This window comes from Physella acuta, unplaced genomic scaffold (genome assembly GCF_028476545.2).
Source record: "Physella acuta isolate Inbredline_101_S28 unplaced genomic scaffold, ASM2847654v3 ptg000264l, whole genome shotgun sequence".
Classification (NCBI taxonomy): domain Eukaryota; kingdom Metazoa; phylum Mollusca; class Gastropoda; family Physidae; genus Physella; species Physella acuta.
In genome coordinates this window covers 55,677-75,754 of record NW_026731783.1, presented here as the reverse complement: position 1 = coordinate 75,754, position 20,078 = coordinate 55,677, and the positions used below count along the sequence as shown (strand labels likewise).

At 36.9% G+C, this 20,078-nt stretch overlaps 2 protein-coding genes across 2 annotated transcripts; one reads left to right on the top strand and one right to left on the bottom strand.

Annotated features, from left to right (window-relative positions):
• The first annotated feature begins 830 nt into the window (after positions 1-830).
• On the top strand, positions 831-2,225 carry LOC131939050 (neuronal acetylcholine receptor subunit alpha-4-like). Its single transcript, XM_059297297.1, has one exon. It carries the CDS (start codon positions 831-833, stop codon positions 2,178-2,180), a length of 1,350 nt encoding a protein of 449 aa, XP_059153280.1. The 3' UTR covers positions 2,181-2,225.
• Positions 2,226-5,580: 3,355 nt separating this feature from the next.
• LOC131939108 (DNA-binding protein SMUBP-2-like) lies at positions 5,581-19,345 on the bottom strand. The gene is made up of 16 exons (XM_059297337.1): positions 19,129-19,345; positions 18,240-18,424; positions 17,726-17,921; positions 17,377-17,477; positions 16,627-16,787; positions 15,700-15,900; positions 14,811-15,035; positions 14,022-14,119; positions 12,666-12,860; positions 11,012-11,130; positions 10,118-10,212; positions 9,375-9,498; positions 8,409-8,585; positions 7,654-7,744; positions 6,951-7,089; positions 5,581-6,592 (listed from the first exon to the last, which is right to left on the bottom strand). The coding sequence occupies exons 1-16, from the start codon at positions 19,203-19,205 to the stop codon at positions 5,624-5,626; spliced, it is 3,153 nt and encodes a 1,050-aa protein (XP_059153320.1). The 5' UTR covers positions 19,206-19,345; the 3' UTR covers positions 5,581-5,623.
• Between the last annotated feature and the right edge of the window lie 733 nt (positions 19,346-20,078).

Genomic DNA, 20,078 nt, shown 5'->3' with positions numbered 1-20,078 from the left:
TTCAATAAAGAAAAGGAGAAAAAAATGAGTTACCGCCCATTTGTGTATGACAAGCATTATCAGTGGGAGTAACATCAAGGACAGGTTATTGGATTTCTGGCTTTGTATTCAGGAACTGTAACTGATTAAGGAAGGCGAGTTGTTTCCCTTTACTACTAGAGGGAGAAAGAAAAAAAATTCAGTAACCGGAGATCTGATTCAAAACGGAAAGTTTATCTTCTGTTTGTTGTTCAAGGTTGGTTTTAAATATGTGAATTTTCATTTCAGATTGAAATCAATAGTTAAATTAGTTATTATCTTGTGATTCTTTAAATGTTTAGTCTTTATGTGGATAAGGGAGACAATAATATTCTAAAATAAAACAAAAATATAAATTTACTGATGAAATAATTTATTATGTTGAACTGTATAAATCAAATTAGTGATTTTATTCACTTCAATCGATATTTAGTTATTTAGAAATCTATAAATTTAAAAATATATATCTTTATATATAAACATGATTTTGCTGATCATGATATTTTATTTCATGGAACTTTTGAAGTTATTTTAAGGATGTTTAGTGTCTTAAACACAATGAAAGTTAACGGACTTGACCACCTAAATATAGAACATAATTTATGTTCTCTTGAAACTGTTGTCATAAGCTTGATGTGAGTGCTCAATTCGTGAATCATCTAACTCAAACTTGATGAAAATCCTGACAAAAAATATTTCTGTAACGGACCTTATTTTTAAATATATTAATTATATTTAAAACTTAAATAAATGTATAAATTTTAATCCTTTTTATGAATAGCAAACTTTATATATCTTGTGATCACAATAAAATGGAGTCTTCTTTCATCAAGAGACATTTTATTCGAATGATCCATCGATGGATATTATCCATCATCCTATGGAGTTCGCTGCCCTGCGCTTTTTGCGCCAACACATCCACAGCCGTGAACTACCTGGATTCGTTCAGCCGACTACGTGACATGGTGGAGGGGCGCCTGGCCCTTATCAACAGGGCGCCCCCCAAGTACTACCCCTACAGGCCGCCCATCTACCTGAGCTACGAGCCTCTGCAGATCATCGTGGTGGACGAAGTCTTCCAGTCGCTCATGATCTCCTCGGCCGTGACCCTCGCCTGGATCGACCTTGGCGTTAAATGGAACCCCGCCGATTACAACGGTATCGATTCTCTCGAAATCGAATCCGACCTCTTCTGGACGCCTTCTATCTACATTCCTAAAACCGCGGACAACTCGGTCAAAATGCTGACCTTGACCGACACGGTCAAGGTCAGTAATATCGGACTCGTCTCCACGCTCATCCCCATCATCACCACGACCTTGTGTAACCTTGACCTGACCTTTTTCCCCTTCGACAAGCACACCTGCAGCATCATCTTCATCGAGTCGGGCATGTACAACCTGAGCTACCACAACGTCACGCCCATGGGGATCAGTTCGTACTTCGGGACCAACGCCGCCTGGGTCCTTGTCAGCTCCGTCTGCTACACCCAGACCTCGCACTACAAACCCGTCTTCAACTACATCGTCTGCGACGTCGAGATGAGCCGACGCAGCGCGTTCTACGTCGTCAACCTGATCGGCCCCATGGCTATGACGTCAGTCATCACTCTCGTCGTATTCTGGCTTCCAGCGGAAGGCGGGGAAAAAATGACGTTCGTCGTCTCCATGTTTTTATCCAGCTCCGTCTTCTACAACTACATCCTCGACATCATGCCCCGAAGCATGGAAAGCCCGCCCAGAATGAATCTTCTTCTGGTGTTCAACGGTCTTCTCATCATGCTAGCGACAGCGGCCACCGCGTTTGTGCTTCGGCGATACGAGCAACAGTGTATTGAAGGTCTCGGTCAAAGTTCACCAGCAGCAACCCCCGAAGAGGTCGCACTCAACCAAAAACATCAACCACCAGAGCGCCCGAAATCCGTGCAGCTGTTCTATTCTCGCCGACACAACGCCGTCTCGCCCGTCCCGCCGGAAGTGACGAAGCACAACAATTTGAACCACTGCGTCTACGAACCAGACGACAAGGTGGAGGTCAAGGTTGAGGGCAAGAAACGTTGCTGTGGAGACCGGAAGTTGACGTACGAGGAACTGGACAGGATTTTTTTCGTGTTGATGACCATTTTAACAATCGTTGTTTGGCTCCTGGTGTTTGTTGTGTAAAAACACGGTTGCTCTCTATTCGCATAAACAAACTATATCATTAGTTTAATGAAAAACTAGTCATCACAGTAACAAGGATAAATTGGACCATGATTTTCAGACGCCCATCATCGTGCAAAAACAATGCAAGTAATTAATCACAATTCTGTTGCTTTTGTATATGACGTCAATCAGTGCCGCTGTTGCAATTTCTTGGGGCCAGGGGTGTTCTTTTGACGCACCCCTCCACACACCCAAGTAACGCCCCTGATATATAAAGTGCGTCCTAAACTGCAATAAAAAAATTCGAAAACTACACCAGTAATTTCATTTGTTATTAAAGGTGTTATAATTTCTCAAAAAAAATTCACAACACGATAGCTAATAGTCAATCGTCAAGCTATGTTTATAGATAAACGATTTATTTTGTTAACGGCGTGTATCAACTATATAAACAAGTCACATGTATTTAGACCGCCTTTAAATACAAATCAAATCTACTGAGTCCCAATCACGCATTCAAATGTTGGATTGTTTAGCAAAGGACATCAGAGAAAAGGCTGCAGAAAATAAATTGTTACTGGATGTACACATATACTTTTTATCCATTGGTTTCATTTTAATTGTTCAACTCGAAGATTTGAGACATTAGCACAACCTATTTATTACTATTTGAATGTTTATATCACTTTGTGTATTAAAGATTTTCATTTAAACTTATCAATTTCTTCCAAGATGTATTAATATATATATATATATATATATATATATATATATATATATATATATATATATATATATATATATATATATATATATATATATATATATATATATATATATATATATATATATATATAATACGTTTTATTATTCATCTTAAATATAGTAGACCTACTTTAAATGTAATTATTTTCTTGAAATAGCACTCTGAAACTTTTCTTGATGTGTTTGCTTCTCTGTCCGTACGTTTCTAAAAATAAATCTACGTGAGCACTTCTCTAGGACCAGTCTCGCACGCTAAAAGCTGAACATCTGTTGTTGTATTGATCACCGTCATATCGTGTCACACCTTCAATTGGTCATTTTAAAATTATTTATCTGCTGGTATCATAAACTAGACAGTTGATGTCAGTTCACGTTGTTACTTTGTTACGGCCAATAGCACGTAATATATAAATATTCCTATATTTCCATAAATATAACTATTAAAATTTCGACTCTAAGAATTATGGCGTTAGGACGAGGTTGTGTGTGTGTGGGAGATGGGTGGGATTAGACAAAGCGGGTGGTAAAATATGTAAAATGTAGCCTTTACTGTTCGGTATTAAACCAGATGTTAATGGGGGGGGGGGGGGGGGGCCAATCATCAATTGGTTTACATGGTGTTTCGCAAATTTTAAAATCGAAACTTAATTGGTTAAAAATTTATATATATATAAAAGTTTCTTACTATTTTAATAAAGTATTTAGTTAAACACCAGTTTGCTTATTTAAAACAGCAATTTGACCATACTACAATCTCACGAAGTTTAAAAAGGGTGACTTTGTATTTGAAAACTTATCCTGGAGCTGTTATCACTACCATAACGCCTGTTCTTTTATAAATAAAAAATATTTTTTTATTAATCGAATGTTATTTATTTTTGTGTTTATTTATAGAACAATATTCGTAGATGATTAATGCGTCAAAACTATCACGTATTTATTGTATTTTTTATTTTATTTATAATTTTAATCAGATATGGTTCTAAATTTGTAAAACTTTGGTATAAATATGCTGTCTGCATTTGCTGGCCAATATTCAACGTGAGAAGAAGTTGTTTCCCCTGATTCTAGACAGAAGTTGGCGGGAAGAGCAGTCAGTAATACATCTGTCAGCCAGTTGAATAACAACTGTTGAAGTCAGATCGTTGCAATTACAATACTAGTTTAGCTTACTTGGCATAAAGGGGTCGTACTTAAATGGCGCCACGGTCTTTTAGCGTATCAACCTCATTTATTTTGCAAATCCAGACCAAAGCTAGAAATAAAAGACTTTTTTTGTTTACTTTTTTACAATAGCAATCTATCTTGTTGAGAGATGGTAATCCCCTCCATCACAATAGACCGCCCTCCGACCCAATGACTGTGACGTCATTTACTGACATTCTGTTGTTACATTTCTGGGTTTGTTTGTTGTTTTTTTTTTTGGGTTTTTTTTAGGTTATTAGTTTTGGCCATATATTAAAAGAAAAATGGCTTTTCTAAATGTTTGTATTGAATTTTTCCCTGAGCACTGAGATCTAGTCCGTAATGGTAAGGTTTTCGATATTTGATGACGTCATTACTTCCTTTTTATTTTTATTTTACGCACGAACTCTCGTAACAGTAGATGGTTGAGATCAAAAAGTGCTAACAGATTGAATTAGCCACGTCGATCTTTTATCGTGACTTCATGACAAACTTTGCCATTCTTTAATTTCTCTCAGTGTTTGTCGGTGATTTTTTTTTTTAAAATAAATATAATATTGCTGTTCTATTGCTGTTAGGCCCAACCCATTTTATTTTATCAAATTTTAACCATTATTTTTTTTATGATGCCTGTCTCACTCCAGATATGTCGTCTACGTGAGTAAAACATGTTTTTTTTGTAATGCCAGATAAAAATTCGAAAAAATGATGCAACTTTAAATACAGAAATTTGAGATGGTTTGAGTAGTGTTCCAATATCCTATTTAAGTGAAAATATCAGACAAGAGTACAATAAAGTAAGAAATGAGAGACGTTATTGTAGGCCTACAACATTTTAGTAGGGTACAAACCCATAAAAGATTTCTATAGAGTGCATTGTTGTAGAGACGTAGCGATGGGGGAGCAGAGGGGGACATATGTCCCCGGGCGCCGACATTAGTGGGCGCCAAAATGGGTTGGAAAAAGGAATCGAAAGTTTGAGGGGGGGGGGGGGGGTGCAAATCGAAAGTTTGTCCCCGGGCGCCAGGAAGGGTCGCTACGCCTCTGCATAGTTTAGGGGCTGGACTTACATTTTCAAATTGTACTTGTTTATTTCTATTAACTGTTCGTCTTTGGCAATGTACCTATCTTAGTCTGGATAAATGTAACTGTTACTAAACTGTATTACCATGGTGTTATCACTTTTACTGTGTCATTTTTTAAATTTCAACCAATTGCCTGGCTGCTGTTCTCAAAGTTTAAAATAAATCCTAGAGTACAATAAAACTTTGAACTAAATGTTTTCCTGCCTGTCATGTTTTATCATCCAAATTTGGTAAACTTTTGTGTACTTCTTGCCTAAATTAGTTTAACAAAAGCCACCTTATTGACATATTTTCGTTACATACAATTAACAAACAAAAAACATTAAAAAAAAAATGCAGAATAAAATAAAAAAAAAAAAACTGAATTAATTTTACGTATTTTTATTTTAAATTTCATAAACTAAAATATTACAAAATTTCAATACATCAAGACTTCTTCTTCTCAGAATGTTTTGATCTTTTACTCGTCAAATCCCCGAGTTTTTTCTCTAGCTTTATCTCCAACTGCGCACGTCTGGCCGCGTTAGGTTTCTTATTAGGCACCCCGCTGCCACTGTGCAGGACCCCCTCCCTGCTGATCAGTCGCCTGGACGCTTCCCTGACCGCGTCCCCGCACCCGTGGATCTCAGGCATCAGGTGGGTCAGGCAGAACCTGCGCGTGCAGTACTCACAGTTCCTACCCAGCGTGTTGGTCAAGGTCTTGCATTTCTTAAACGAACACTTACTGTCCAGCTCCGTGATACTAGCAATCAACCCATCAAAGTCATCGTCGTCGATTTTACTGAGAGCTTCAGAGACATTCTGGGTTTGAGATTTCTTACTTTTTTCTTTCTTTTTTTCCTGTTGCGCTGTCTCTTTCTTCCTGACGCCCCCGCTTGCGGAACCTAAAGACGTCTTGGCTTGTGACGGCTTGGCTTGTCTTGAGCAATGCAACTCATGCAGGACTAGATTCGGAATTTTAATGTTCTTACCACAGTGTTTACAAGACACCACACCCTCATCTTCCACTTTATCTGGCTCAGGGGAGGCCACACTTTTAGTTTGGCTCACAGGATTTTTATTTTCTTTAGCGTCTGTTTTAACTTTTTCTCCTGATGTCTGTGAATTTAAGACAGCATCCGCGTCCTTTTCAACCTGTTGAATCTTACTCTCAGTATAACTTGTAGGTAACTCTAAATTATTTTCCACACCAGTATTCTCCCCTTCTTCATTATTTTTCAATAGAGGACTATCTGTATCTGGAAGAGAGGAGTTACAGACTTCAGCATCTGCCACAACACAAGGTGGCACAGCAACACCTGGGCTGTCTGAGGGGGGTTTTGTTTTAGACACCTGGATATGTCTGTCCTTGCCCTCCCCTGTACTGGTATGATAGAGGCCAAGTTTCTCTGCAACCTGAAAATAATAACACCACTTAAATTTACAACAACAACAAAAATAGTGTATTATAAAAATAAATACCACTTTAATCTTCATTTAAAAACAAATACAACTTAAATGAAACAAATAAAAAATACCATCATAAGTACCATTAAAGTATCTCCAAAAATACCACCAAAAGTACCACAAAAATACCATTAAAGTACCACCAAAAAAAAGTACCACCAAAATACCATTAAAGTATCTCTAAAAATACCACCAAAAGTACCTCTTAAGTACCAACAAATATACCACAAAAAGTGCCACCAAAAAACACCACCAAAAACACCACAAAAAAACACCACCATATACTATTTGTGACTGTAGTACTGACCTCATGAATGACCATCCTGTCGTGTGAGTTGAGAGTGGCTGGGAAGTCTAGAACAGACTGACCTGTGTCTGACACAAATTTCTCCAACTCTTTCTGGTACAGCAACATCTTCTCTTCCTTTGTTTGGAGTGGCTGCTCTCTTGTGGAAAGAAACAAAAAAAATGTTCGAAGTGGCTGCTCTCTTCGGGAAAGAAGAAAAAAAACCTTTGAAATGGCTTCTCTCTTGTCGAAAGAATTTTTTTTTAACTGAGGAAACTAAGAGAGTGCCATTTTATTTCAAGAAGCTTTGAGGATTATCACAAATATTACAGCAACAAAATATCACTGTCAATCCACAAATGCATAAGTCACATTTTTGGTGCTTTGAGTTACTAGTTAATATGAATACATTACACATTGTTTATATTGTGGTGTAAACACCTAAATTGTAAACTTATTTTTATTTGTTTGCATTTTGAAATAAAGAGAATTTTTACTTTCAATTTTCAAGTTTATTTACGTTAAATAGACCTATGTGAATGTAGAATAACCATAACACTATTTCTTGAGTCTTCTCTCTTGTTAAAAACATATGCTACTTAACTGACAGACATTTTTAAAAGAAGCTATCAACAAAAAGAACTTGTTTACTTGACTAACAGGAATTCCCAAAAAAAAAACACGGAAACTAAACTCAAATCAACGCCAACTAATAACCACCTACCTTTTCTTGACTGGTTTTTGTTGTGACTTTGTGGACTCCATCATGTCAGTCAGCCTCGCTGGACGAGTAAAAGTCTGAGTCACTTTACCCTCTGCCAAAGAAAATTCAGTTTTAAATTAATGATCATCACGATAGTGCCACTATAGTGTAAACCAAACTACTTCAAAAGGTTGTGTTAGCATAGGTGAAAAAACTGCATATTTATAAAACCAAACATAGGAACAGTATTTAAAAATTAATTATAATTATGAAAATTGATGTATTCTAAATATAAAGTAAAAAAAAAAAGTAAAGTTCCCTTTCAAACCTGACCATCTACGGGGCAAGTGAAGTAGAGTTTACTTGTTGCTGTGACCTCGGCATATGAAGAGATAGTGTGGTCAGCAATATGCCCAGCCTAAATGTGAGTTAGGTACCCATTAGAGTTGGGTGGAATCAGGGATAGTCTACTGACTTGAACCCGGATTCAAACTCGAAAATTACGGACTAGCAGTCCAGCTCTCTACCGCTAGACCACTCTGTCCCATATTCTAAACATAAGTGTGACATTATACTTACTTGACATATTGCAGAAAAGGGGGAGTGGGGGAGAGACTGGCCTGAAGACAGGCCACAATGTATAATCTTATATTAATAAGCTGCAACAATATCAAAATAGTCCTTGAGATATAATAACCATGAGGACCCTGGAAAATTTTAAAATGGAGCATAATACATGAGTATGATAAAAACACTGACAAAAAACTCAATGTCACCTTGAATAAACTGATGGGCTGATAACACTTCCCCCTTCTCTAGCATGTAGTCGACCAGAGATTTGATGAAAGGATCATGGCTGACAGTCTCAGTGTCACACACCACTGCCAGGTGACGTCTGGCTCGTGTCACTGCCACGTTGATCCTGCGCTTCTCAGCAAGGAAACCAACTTCACCTGGGATGTAAAATATGGAACACATTTTTGAAATTGCTTTTTACACACGTTTTAATTGACTAAACAACTTTTCAAAATTGGTTTTTATGTAAAAAAAAACCAAACAGTTTTTAAAAAAGCTTGCTTCATATAGTGACATAGACCAAACATTTTTTAAATAGCCTTTTTCACATCGGCCTAACAGTCTTTCAAATTAAAAATTTTACACAAAGAGCAAACACATTTTTAATACAGTTTAAAAATAGGTCTATATACATTTTATCTTGGTTACTTTTGGGTAGTTTTTTTTGTACATGTAAAGATATGGAAATTATAACATTTAAATTTTAATTACAGAGAGGAGGTAGAGGTTATAGGAGAAAGAATTTTCAAACCTGTTTTGTGTTAGTTAAGGGGCGGAGTGGTCTAGCGGTAGAGAGCTGGACTGCTAACCCGTAAGTCTCGAGTTCGAATCCGGGTTCAAGTCAGTAGACCGCCCCTGAGTCCACCCAACTCTGATGGGTACCTAACTCACGTTAGGGAAAGTAAAGGCGGCTGGGCATAGTGCTGACCACACTATCTCTTCATATGCCGAGGTCACAGAAACAAGTGAACTCTACTTCACTTTCCCCATAGACCGTCAGGTTTGAAAGGGAAACTTTTTTTTGGGTTAGTTTATTGTTATATTTCAAGTGTATTGATCTTCCCCAGAAAAAAAATAGTATCTGTTTCTCCTGACTCCGTAATTAAAAACTGATATGCCAGCAATGATTGGAGCTTAATTTGCAACTACTTCTATGACATCGCTACCTTTTAAGTTGCTCCTGACCATTGAAATAACGACGGCTTCTTTTTCTCTGCCCTGGAACCCGTCCACTGATTTAATCTCCAGGCTTGGGTACTGTCCACTCAGGCGTGTCCGGATCAGTTCTACCTGGGTGATCAACAGAGGGTGTTAGGGTTGGAAACATGAGACAGCTGAGTTACACCAAACATAACCTTTTTATTCAGCAGAGTGTGTTAGGGTTGGAAACATGAGACAGCTGAGTCACACAAAACATAACCTTTTTATTCAGCAGAGGGTGTTAGGGTTAGAAACATTAGCCAGCTGAGTCACACAAAACATAACCTTTTTATTCAGCAGAGGGTGTTAGGGTTAGAAACATAAACTAGCTGAATTACACAAAACATAACCTTTTTATTCAGTTGTGTAATAGACAAAGTGTCTGCTGTTCTAGTTTAGTAGACTAATGGAGTTCATTATTAAGGGAAGTGAAAAGGAATATGATGGGGAAAAAAATTGTGATGCCGCAATGAAGAAATGTTTAAACATTGCCAGTTACTAAGTAAAAACTTGCCGTTTAATAAATAGAATGTTACTAGTTGAAAAATAAAAACTTGCCAGTTAATAAAAATAAACTTGTCTGGCAATTAAAAAAAACTAATAAATAACAAAATGACAATGTGAAGAATAAGAGGGGTGCCAGATAAATCCAAAAAGAGTAAAACTAAATACATTTTAAAAAACAACACACTGGGAAACAACAGAGTACCTGCATGTTATAGGGTGCTATGACGGCAATGTCCACTGGCTTGACCCCACACTTGATCAGGTCCTCTACATGAGCAGCAACAATGTCAGCCTCACCTACAAACACAAAGGAGGTGACAACTGAACACTGATATTATTTTTACATTTTCAACTAAATAAACATCATTATTTAAAACAACTTTCTAAAACAAAAGCCAGCCTGGATTTATTAAAAGTAAATTTATTTTATAAACCTAATAAGGGGAAAATCATCAATAAGAATTGTGAGTTAAGTCTAGTTATAGTACCAAGTACACATATTTCATTTTTCTTTAGAAATGACTGGTACATTGTCCAGCTGGGTGTTTTCATGTTATCATTTGAGGTAGGCTGAACAACAAAAACCATAGCCTTAAATCACTTCGCTGAAATGGAGCCTATAGTCTCTATCTAATACTAAAGCACAACCAAACATCTATATATATATATAATTCTCTTCTGGGAGACGTTAGAAAACAAGCTGCAAGAGCGCCTTGCAGTCCCCTCTCTTCCTCTCTATCGCTACCAACCCCCCCCCCCTCTGGTGAGCTGTGGTTCACGCTAAATGTTTACATAATACAATCGTAAAGCCTGGTTTGGTGATGGCTATTAGGGGCAGATAATTTAGTTTGAAACGATTTTAAACTTAGAGGAGGTAACTAAGAGGAGGCTGCTTTCCCGGGGGGGGGGGGGGGGGGGTTAGTGTTTTAAAGCAAATATTTTCAGTGGCAGCATTGGTACTGTTGAATTCACAAATTATGAATTACTAAAAAGTAGAAAAAACAACAACTAAATAGCGGCGTATGATACACCGCGGGTCGGCTCGTATACAATAAAAGATGTGGTTTGTACAGGTAGGTTTAGGTGTAGACTCTACCTTCATTTCCCTTGGATAACTCATCAGGTAGGTCAAGTTCATGGAGGTCACAACCTGCAGTGTCAATCAACAGCAGAGGTGACCTAGTTTCTTCACTCGCTGACACACTGTCAAGGTCACTGTAATTAAAAAATAAGAAAGACATTGGAATCCAATTAAAAAGACTTTAAAATATAGCAGCATCTGTCTACTTCTTGCAGCATCCAAATGATATATCTGTATAGTTTGTTTTGTGCATTTGATGTACAGTGACATTCAGTAAATATTTATGCTAGCATTCCTTTTCACTTCAACTGATCTCCCTTTGTACTTTCTATGTTACAAATTCCAAATGTACCATTCACATTTAATCCAAACTTACTTCTCTGACCATGTAAACTCAATTTTTCCTGAGATATATTAGAACCAGTTTATAATTAAGATCAAAGAACTTTTTCACATCACAAATCAGTCAAGCGAAGTAGCAAGACTAGACCCAATCAAAATTTAAAAAGCGATTCAGCAAAATTCAAAAACCGACACTAGCTTGCTTTTTATTTTCAAAATCAAAGCTTGGAAAGTTTCCAAAACCAGATTTAACCTATTTTCCAAAGTTATTCCCCAAAACAATTTTCCAAAACCAGGTTCAAGCAATTTTCTAGAATCAGATTCAAGCACCTATATAACCAACACTACAACTGACCTGAGTAAATGTGTGGGCCTTTAGCTTCCCATCATACAACTGACCTGAGTAAATGTGAAGCCACAGAGTTGTGGGCCTTTAGCTTCCCATCATACAACTGACCTGAGTAAATGTGAAGCCACAGAGTTGTGGGCCTTTAGCTTCCCATCATACAACTGACCTGAGTAAATGTGAAGCCACAGAGTTGTGGGCCTTTAGCTTCCCATCATACAACTGACCTGAGTAAATGTGAAGCCACAGAGTTGTGGGCCTTTAGCTTCCCATCATACAACTGACCTGAGTAAATGTGAAGCCACAGAGTTGTGGGCCTTTAGCTTCACATCATACAACTGACCTGAGTAAATGTGAAGCCACAGAGTTGTGGGCCTTTAGCTTCCCATCATACAACTGACCTGAGTAAATGTGAAGCCACAGAGTTGTGGGCCTTTAGCTTCCCATCATACAACTGACCTGAGTAAATGTGAAGCCACAGAGTTGTGGGCCTTTAGCTTCCCATCATACAACTGACCTGAGTAAATGTGAAGCCACAGAGTTGTGGGCCTTTAGCTTCCCATCATACTACTGACCTGAGTAAATGTGAAGCCACAGAGTTGTGGGCCTTTAGCTTCCCATTATACAACTGACCTGAGCAAATGTGAAGCCACAGAGTTGTGGGCCTTTAGCTTCCCATCATACAACTGACCTGAGTAAATGTGAAGCCACTGAGTTGTGGGCCTTTAGCTTCCCATCATACAACTGACCTGAGTAAATGTGAGGCCACAGAGTTGTGGGCCTTTAGCTTCCCATCATACAACTGACCTGAGTAAATGTGAAGCCACAGAGTTGTGGGCCTTTAGCTTCCCATCATACAACTGACCTGAGTAAATGTGAAGCCACAGAGTTGTGGGCCTTTAGCTTCCCATCATACAACTGACCTGAGTAAATGTGAAGCCACAGAGTTGTGGGCCTTTAGCTTCCCATCATACAACTGACCTGAGTAAATGTGAAGCCACAGAGTTGTGGGCCTTTAGCTTCCCATCATACAACTGACTGGAAGCCCAGGCCATGATGTCCTCGTGCATGCGGTACTGGGTGGTCAGCATCCTCATCACATCTTTACCTTTCTCCTTGACCAGCATCTTGACCAGACGTTCCATCAAGGTCACTTCCAGGCCAGCGCTAGCTGCTCTATAAGGGTGAAGTGTAAAACAATTTAATACAGGATGGACTACATTTCACAATTTATAAATAGGGCCTACATCCTTAGTTACAGAATATTTAATATGTAACATCTAAGATAGTATTTTTAAGGTGTTATTAGTCAGATGTAAAAATCATACTGCAAAGGTAATTTATTCTCTATTGCATAACTCATATTTATTTTAAATTTAAAAAAAAAAACAACTTAAAATAAGGTTAGCATTTCATAAATTTTTAAACATCTTTAACATGTTTTAATGTATCAATGTTCCAGTAAAGTTTCCCTTTCAAACATGATGGTCTATGGGACAAGTGAAGTAGAGTTCACTTGTTTCTGTGACCTCGGCATATGAAGAGATAGTAACGAGGTAGGAGGTAGCTGTAATCTCTAACATTTTATTCATACTGTAACTCTAATAAAACTTACTCCTTAGATAGGATGGTAGGAGGTAACTGTAATCTTTAACATTTTATTCATACTGTAACTCTAATAAAACTTACTCCTTAGATATGATGGTAGGAGGTAACTGTACTGTAATCTCTAACATTTTATTCATACTGTAACTCTAAGTAAAACTTACTCCTTAGATAGGATGGTAGGAGGTAACTGTAATCTCTAACATTTTATTCATACTGTAACTCTAAGAAAACTTACTCCTTAGATAGGATGGTAGGTGGTAGCTGTAATCTCTAACATTTTATTCATACTGTAACTCTAAGAAAACTTACTCCTTAGATAGGATGGTAGGTGGTAGCTGTAATCTCTAACATTTTATTCATACTGTAACTCTAATAAAACTTACTCCTTGGATAGGATGGTAGGAGGTAGCTGTAATCTCTAACATTTTATTCATACTGTAACTCTAATAAAACTTACTCCTTGGATAGGATGGTAGGAGGTAGCTGTAATCTCTAACATTTTATTCATACTGTAACTCTAATAAAACTTACTCCTTGGATAGGATGGTAGGAGGTAGCTGTAATCTCTAACATTTTATTCATACTGTAACTCTAACATTTTATTCATACTGTAACTCTAATAAAACTTACTCCTTGTATAGGATGGTAGGAGGTAGCTGTAATCTCTAAGATTTTATTCATACTGTAACTCTAACATTTTATTCATACTGTAACTCTAATAAAACTTACTCCTTGGATAGGATGGTAGGAGGTAGCTGTAGATGGTCACCAGCCAGTACACATCTTCTTGCCCTCATCAGACCAATCCAGCACGCAACCTCCAGGGCCTGAGAAGGGGGTAGAAACAATAAATTTTTAACTAATTTCATTCCATTTAAAAGGTCTATGTTATATGTGTAATGGGTTAATGACTCAATAATACAGATTTAAATGGCACAAAGATACAGAATTGACTAACATGGGAAAATACAGTGATCAATTATTTCTTAATAAGTTTTATTCACTGATGATGATCACTCTAAAATGGCCACTCTAAAATAATGTACTGGTTTACAATGACACTAAACGATGTATTGATTAATAATAATCACTCTAAAACGTCTTCAATTTAAAATGATCACTCTTGATGATAAATTTATCTTAATTATAATGGTCCTTCTAATCTCATGTACAGATTTATATGGTCATTCTCAAATGCTGTGATGTTTTACAATGATCATTCTAATCTCAGCTAGACTGCTACCCTGAAAGTCTCAAGTTCGAAATCGGGTTCAAATCAGTAGAATGTCACTGAGTCTATCCAGCTCTGATGGGTAACTCACGTTAGGGAAAACAAAGGCAGCTGGGCATACTATCCCTTTGAGGGATGTTAAGGTCAACTCAAGCAGATGAACTCTACTTCATCTGGCCCATGTGTCTTGAGCACAAAAGGGAAAAATTATGATTCTAATCTGATGTATTGATTTATAATGAGTTTACAAAACAAAGATTCAGCAATAACAAACAAGACACACCAACCTGTGAGCACTCGTCAATAACCACCAAATCAAAATGATCCTCCTTCAGATACTTCAGTGGACCGTCTCTTGTGGCACTGGTCAGGGTGACCAGAACAACGTCAGCCCTAGAAAGGATTTCTTTAGTGGCCGCCTCCTCCCTCTTTGTCGCCTCCTTCCTCAGATGTTTCATCTCCTCTCTCAGGGCATTCTTCTCCCCGTGCCCTCGAGCTTTCTTTAACTTGGACTGGATGTTTGATACACATTTTATTACAACCAAATATTTAAATAGCAATTTAAAGTGTCACAAACTGAGTTAATAACTTAGATTTTTAAAAAAGTAAAGTAATACATTAAAAGACAAGAACTAGAAATGATGTTTTTAATTAATAAAAAAGATCCTAGGTCTCAAAGTATGGGTCTTTACAAAGTGAGACCCTACCCCCTATCCCAGCCTTAAGAAAAGGGAACTCATGGATTGTGACCCGCCCCCCCCCCCCCTTAATCTTATGAATTGGAATGGAACACTTCCAGTCTTAAGAAATAGGACCCTACAGATTGAAGCCCCCCCCCCCCCCCCCCCCCAAGATATGTGATTTCATGAATTTGACCCCCAGCCTCAAAAAGAGACCTTACAGATTGAGAGCCCTCTAGCTTCACAGTAATGGGACCTTACAGATTAAGACCTTCCCCAGCCTCAAGGTATGGGATCTCATAGATCAGACAATCTATCCAAAGTTATGGGTACACAGATTGAACCACCTTACTCCCAACATAAAGGATGACCAAACAACTTCTGCAGTGCCAGCTTCAAACACTGTCATTATGTTATTAACTATCACCATCCTATATTTACAAAGCCACCCTAACCCACATTCTTATAATAATTTCCCAAGAGTGTATGTACACACCAGGGCTTTCTGAAAATCAGACTTCACGTCCTTGACAATGCCGGTCTCCTCGCTGCCTGACACAATGGCATCCAGGGAATATTTCTGGATGTGGCTGAGGAGTCTGGCAGGGTGGCCGATACGGACAATCTTCTGCTTGTGATTGGCTAGTCTCTCCACCAGGTTGTCCACTGCGATGTTGGAGGGGGCAGTGGCCAGGACCTAGGGGGGATACCAAAACATGAATAAACACAACATTGAAAGACAAGGTATCTACAATATCACAGATACAAAAATGTGAATAGACACAGTGAAAACATATTTACAATATGACAGATACCAAAAAATGAATAAACATAACAATAAAAACAGGATATCTACAATTTCACAGATACAAAAACACGAATAAACTTTGAAAGTAGGATTTCTACAATATCATAAACAAAATTGTCTGCATCAACTGTTTATTTTTTATTTTATTAAAAAAAAGTATGTAAAAACTTTTGTGATTCAATGTCTGTAGAAAATCTTTTACTTTTAAGTTTTCCTGAAACAACTTTTTGATAATTATGGATCATATGACAGACAATTCACCCTTGCCTCAATGCCTGAACTATCAACTCTTTTTATTCCATTGTGCAATGTGTGAATGATCAACTCATATTTTAAGACACACTGACCTTTAACCCTTGTCTCATTGTCTGAAAGGTCAACGTATATATAACACACTGACCTTTATCCCTTGTCTCAATGCCTGAATGATCAACCTATATAACAAACAGACCTTTACCCCTTGTAGCACTGCCTTATTTGATTTACTTATATTTTAACACACTGACCTTTAACCCTTGTCTCATTGTTTGAAAGGTCAACTTATATATAACATACTGACCTTTAACCCTTGTCTCACTGCCTGAATGATCAACTTAAATCATATAACACACTGACCTTTAACCCTTGCCTCACTGCCTGAATGATCAACTCCACCACAGTTGTTGTCTTGCCAGTACCAGGTGGGCCATGTATGATAGCAACTTCTCGTTGAGTCAGGGCAAACTTGACAGCATCTCGCTGAGACTCATCCAGATTTTCATTCACAAAACTTATGGCTAAATATAGAATTGTTAATATTTCTGAGCATTTTATGATGGGGTATGAGTTATATTGTGAATATTAATGTTGAATCTTGATTTTGAGGTGCCATGAACAATAACTAAATGGATTTTTTGAAACAAAAATTTTAAAAAATTGTATAAATAATTATTTTTCTTTTTTTTTTTTTGTTGAACAAAATTTCTTCGTTAAAAATAGAATATAGAATATAGAATAGTTAAAAATAAAATTTAGTTAGAATAAACTACACGAAAATACTGTGCATAAAATAGTAATTGAGGATAATACATTATTTTAAAACAAATTACAGCAAAAATGTATGTAGTTTATCATCTTGTACTATTTATTTTAAAAAAAGGATTGCAGTTTTTTCTAATTAAGCCTTTAGGATATTCCTGAGCAGCCACGGTTGAGAAGATACGAATGGCTGTGCAGCTTACTGGCTACATAAAGAGTTCATTTAATGTGGACACAGTAGTAGATCAACTTTATCTGATCTATTGAATGTAAGGGCTAGAAATTTATTTTACTTTGATAAAAAAAAACAAGTATATCAAATTTGCAAATAATGCTAAGTCTACTCACGAAATTCCCCACTGGGTGCTGAAACCTCTTCAATACAGAAAAAAGTATCCACAAGTCTCTGTGCTGGTCCCCCTCTATATTTGGCCAGGTCTTTCAATGTACTAGAAAACAGACAAATAGCAAAATACAGTTCATGATTTTATTTAATAGTAACTGTTTATTTTATAAGCCTGATAGCAATTTAAAAACAGCACTGCTTTGTAAATAAAAATCTAGCAATGATGAGGGTATACATTTAATTAAAAATTGGTTAAGATATTTTTTAATCTCAACAAATCCACTTTGTCTTTGTTTTATTTTCTTTCAATGTAAAAAAAATCTGAGAGAGAAAAAGACTATAAACACTCACGTTTTCAAGCGGCGGTATGTAACATCATTGGCTAGCTTTGTTAGTTTATACAGCGCATCATCATCAAGCTCAAAAATATCCTGAGACTCATCAAAAGCTATGGAGATGTTGGAGCTGGTCACTTGTGAAACAATGCCAGTGGCCAAGGGTTTGTCAGTGGCTTCACTTTTCATCAACCCCACACCAACAATATCACCTGGACATTAACATTTTAAATGTTAATAAATTTTGCCTAAATTGTGTAAGTAAGTATTATATACACTAATTATTATTGCCAAATTCTAACTTTTTTTTCTTAGGTTTTTTTTAAACCACATATAATTTTTCATAGTACAGAAACATGGGTAAATACATTGCAAAATATAAATGTGTCTAAGAGCATTTGTTTAAGAATATTTTATTTTCATTTTTCAGCATGAAAATTGTGCACAGATGAGTTGTATTAATTAGTATCTTACACAAACAAATCTTACTACAAAATGATCAGATGTGTTTTCATATTACCATATCATACCTGGTGATAAGTTGTGAGATGAAAGCTCCGGTTTAGAGTTTTTCACTGCTCCATGTTTTAGTTGTGGTTCAAAGACTGCAACCATGCGGCCATACAAACCAGACCTTCGTGCTTTTATTTGAAGTTTTAACAGGCAAACTCCTCTGCGTTCTAATTCTTTAGCAGATAACTTTTCAGTTAAATACCTGGAGTTTATAATTTATAATATTTAATATTCAATCTTTTTTTTTGTTATAACTTGGTCTAGATTATTATAACTAAAATCAATTTGCTAATAATTTATTTAGATATTTAGGGCCTAGATGAAATTTAAATAATAAATTTGTAGACATTAATAGAGTTAGCCTAACCTACTGGTCTCAACAGGATTGACAGTGAAACAAACCATCATACTAAAATAGGTCATCTACCCTCATTTTCATGCCTTATGCCTTATATAGATCTAGATCTAGTATATAATAATGTATACAGATTTGACAAAGATAAAAAATTCACAGCAGCAGGGAAAAATTTACGACAACTCGGATTTGTGGTAAACTCACAGGTGTACTGAACATTACAAATTTAAAAAAAAAATAAAGCCACATTATTCCTCCCCAACCCAAATATTGCCAAATATTTGTGGTGAACTGTAAACACTCAAACTCAAAAACACACAACTGCATTCTTCATTCTATTCTCAAAATTAAATTGACACCACCACTCGTCACCAACTAACAGAACTTGACAATATATATGTCAGTAAAGAAGTACCTACTTAGTTGTCTTCTAGATCTAGGCCTCTATATTGTTTACACTAAACTATATAAATAATTCAATTAATTCCTTGTTAACTTGATGAACTAACAGAACTAACAAAACTAAAACAAACATGAAAAAAATAACTTACTGCGTTTCCTCAATTTCGGCATCTCTCTCTTTGTCGATAAGTTCTAAAGTTTTATTAACGAATTGTTCGATAGACATTTTTCAGAAAATAGATCTAGAAGCTATTCTATATATAAATAGAAAATAACCTATTTTTTAAACAAATCTAATACATATTATGAGACTACAGACTACAGGTCATAAAACTGTTTGATATCCAAGCAATACAATGTTTTGGTCGTCAGCTGCGATTTCGGGATTATCTTAACTTTGTACTGTTTTTGAAAGAGTTTTAAAATTCGGGAAAAAAAGAACCAAAACAAATTTGAATTAAAAATGAATGATCTTGGGTTTTTGAGGCAAGGATGGTCTTTTTTTCTAGGCTTGTCGTCCGATTCCATCGTTATTTTCTCTCGGAAAAATAATCTTCTTCGACGACATTAGTTCCTTAGGCTGTTAGCTGCCCAAGATCTGCATTGTTATGACACTGAGCCAGCTGATGCAAAGATTTCTGAGTCGAGTGTTTATAAAAGATACCAGGGTTTCTTCCATGCATTTTCTCCGGAGGATCCCCCCCCCCCCCCCCACCATCAGAGCATCACCACCGCCCTTAGGCCCAAATGGAAAAAAATAACATAATTTTGTACAGAAAATATTTGTTTCACAATTGCCCGCACCCTACTCCCTCTTCATGAAAAGTGGACCCCCCCCCCCGTAGAAAAATGCATGAAAGTAATCCTGCCTGATACAGTGGTTTTCCATTCCCATATCGTTAAAGCAAAAAAAATGGAGCCTAGGTTATATTAGGTACTACCAGGGCCGGCGCTACCTATAAGGCGAACTAGGCCGTCGCCGCGGGCGCTGTCCGTATGGCGCCAAAATGGGTTGGAAAAACAAATTGAAAGTTTGAGGGGGGGGGGGGGGGGGTTGCAAATCGAAAGTTTGAGGGGGGTGCAAATCGAAAGTTTGAGG

Bases quoted from the DNA above. Each gene is read 5' to 3' on its own strand.
- LOC131939108 (XM_059297337.1), bottom strand. From the start codon at position 19,205: ATGTCTATCGAACAATTCGTTAATAAAACTTTAGAACTTATCGACAAA. The intron at 18,425-19,128 runs GTAAGTTATTTT...TATAAACTCCAG, and splicing joins GCCGAAATTGAGGAAACGCA to GTATTTAACTGAAAAGTTAT. The intron at 7,745-8,408 runs GTGACATTGAGT...TTTCTTTGGCAG, and splicing joins AGCCCATCAGTTTATTCAAG to AGGGTAAAGTGACTCAGACT.
- LOC131939050 (XM_059297297.1), top strand. From the start codon at position 831: ATGGAGTCTTCTTTCATCAAGAGACATTTTATTCGAATGATCCATCGA.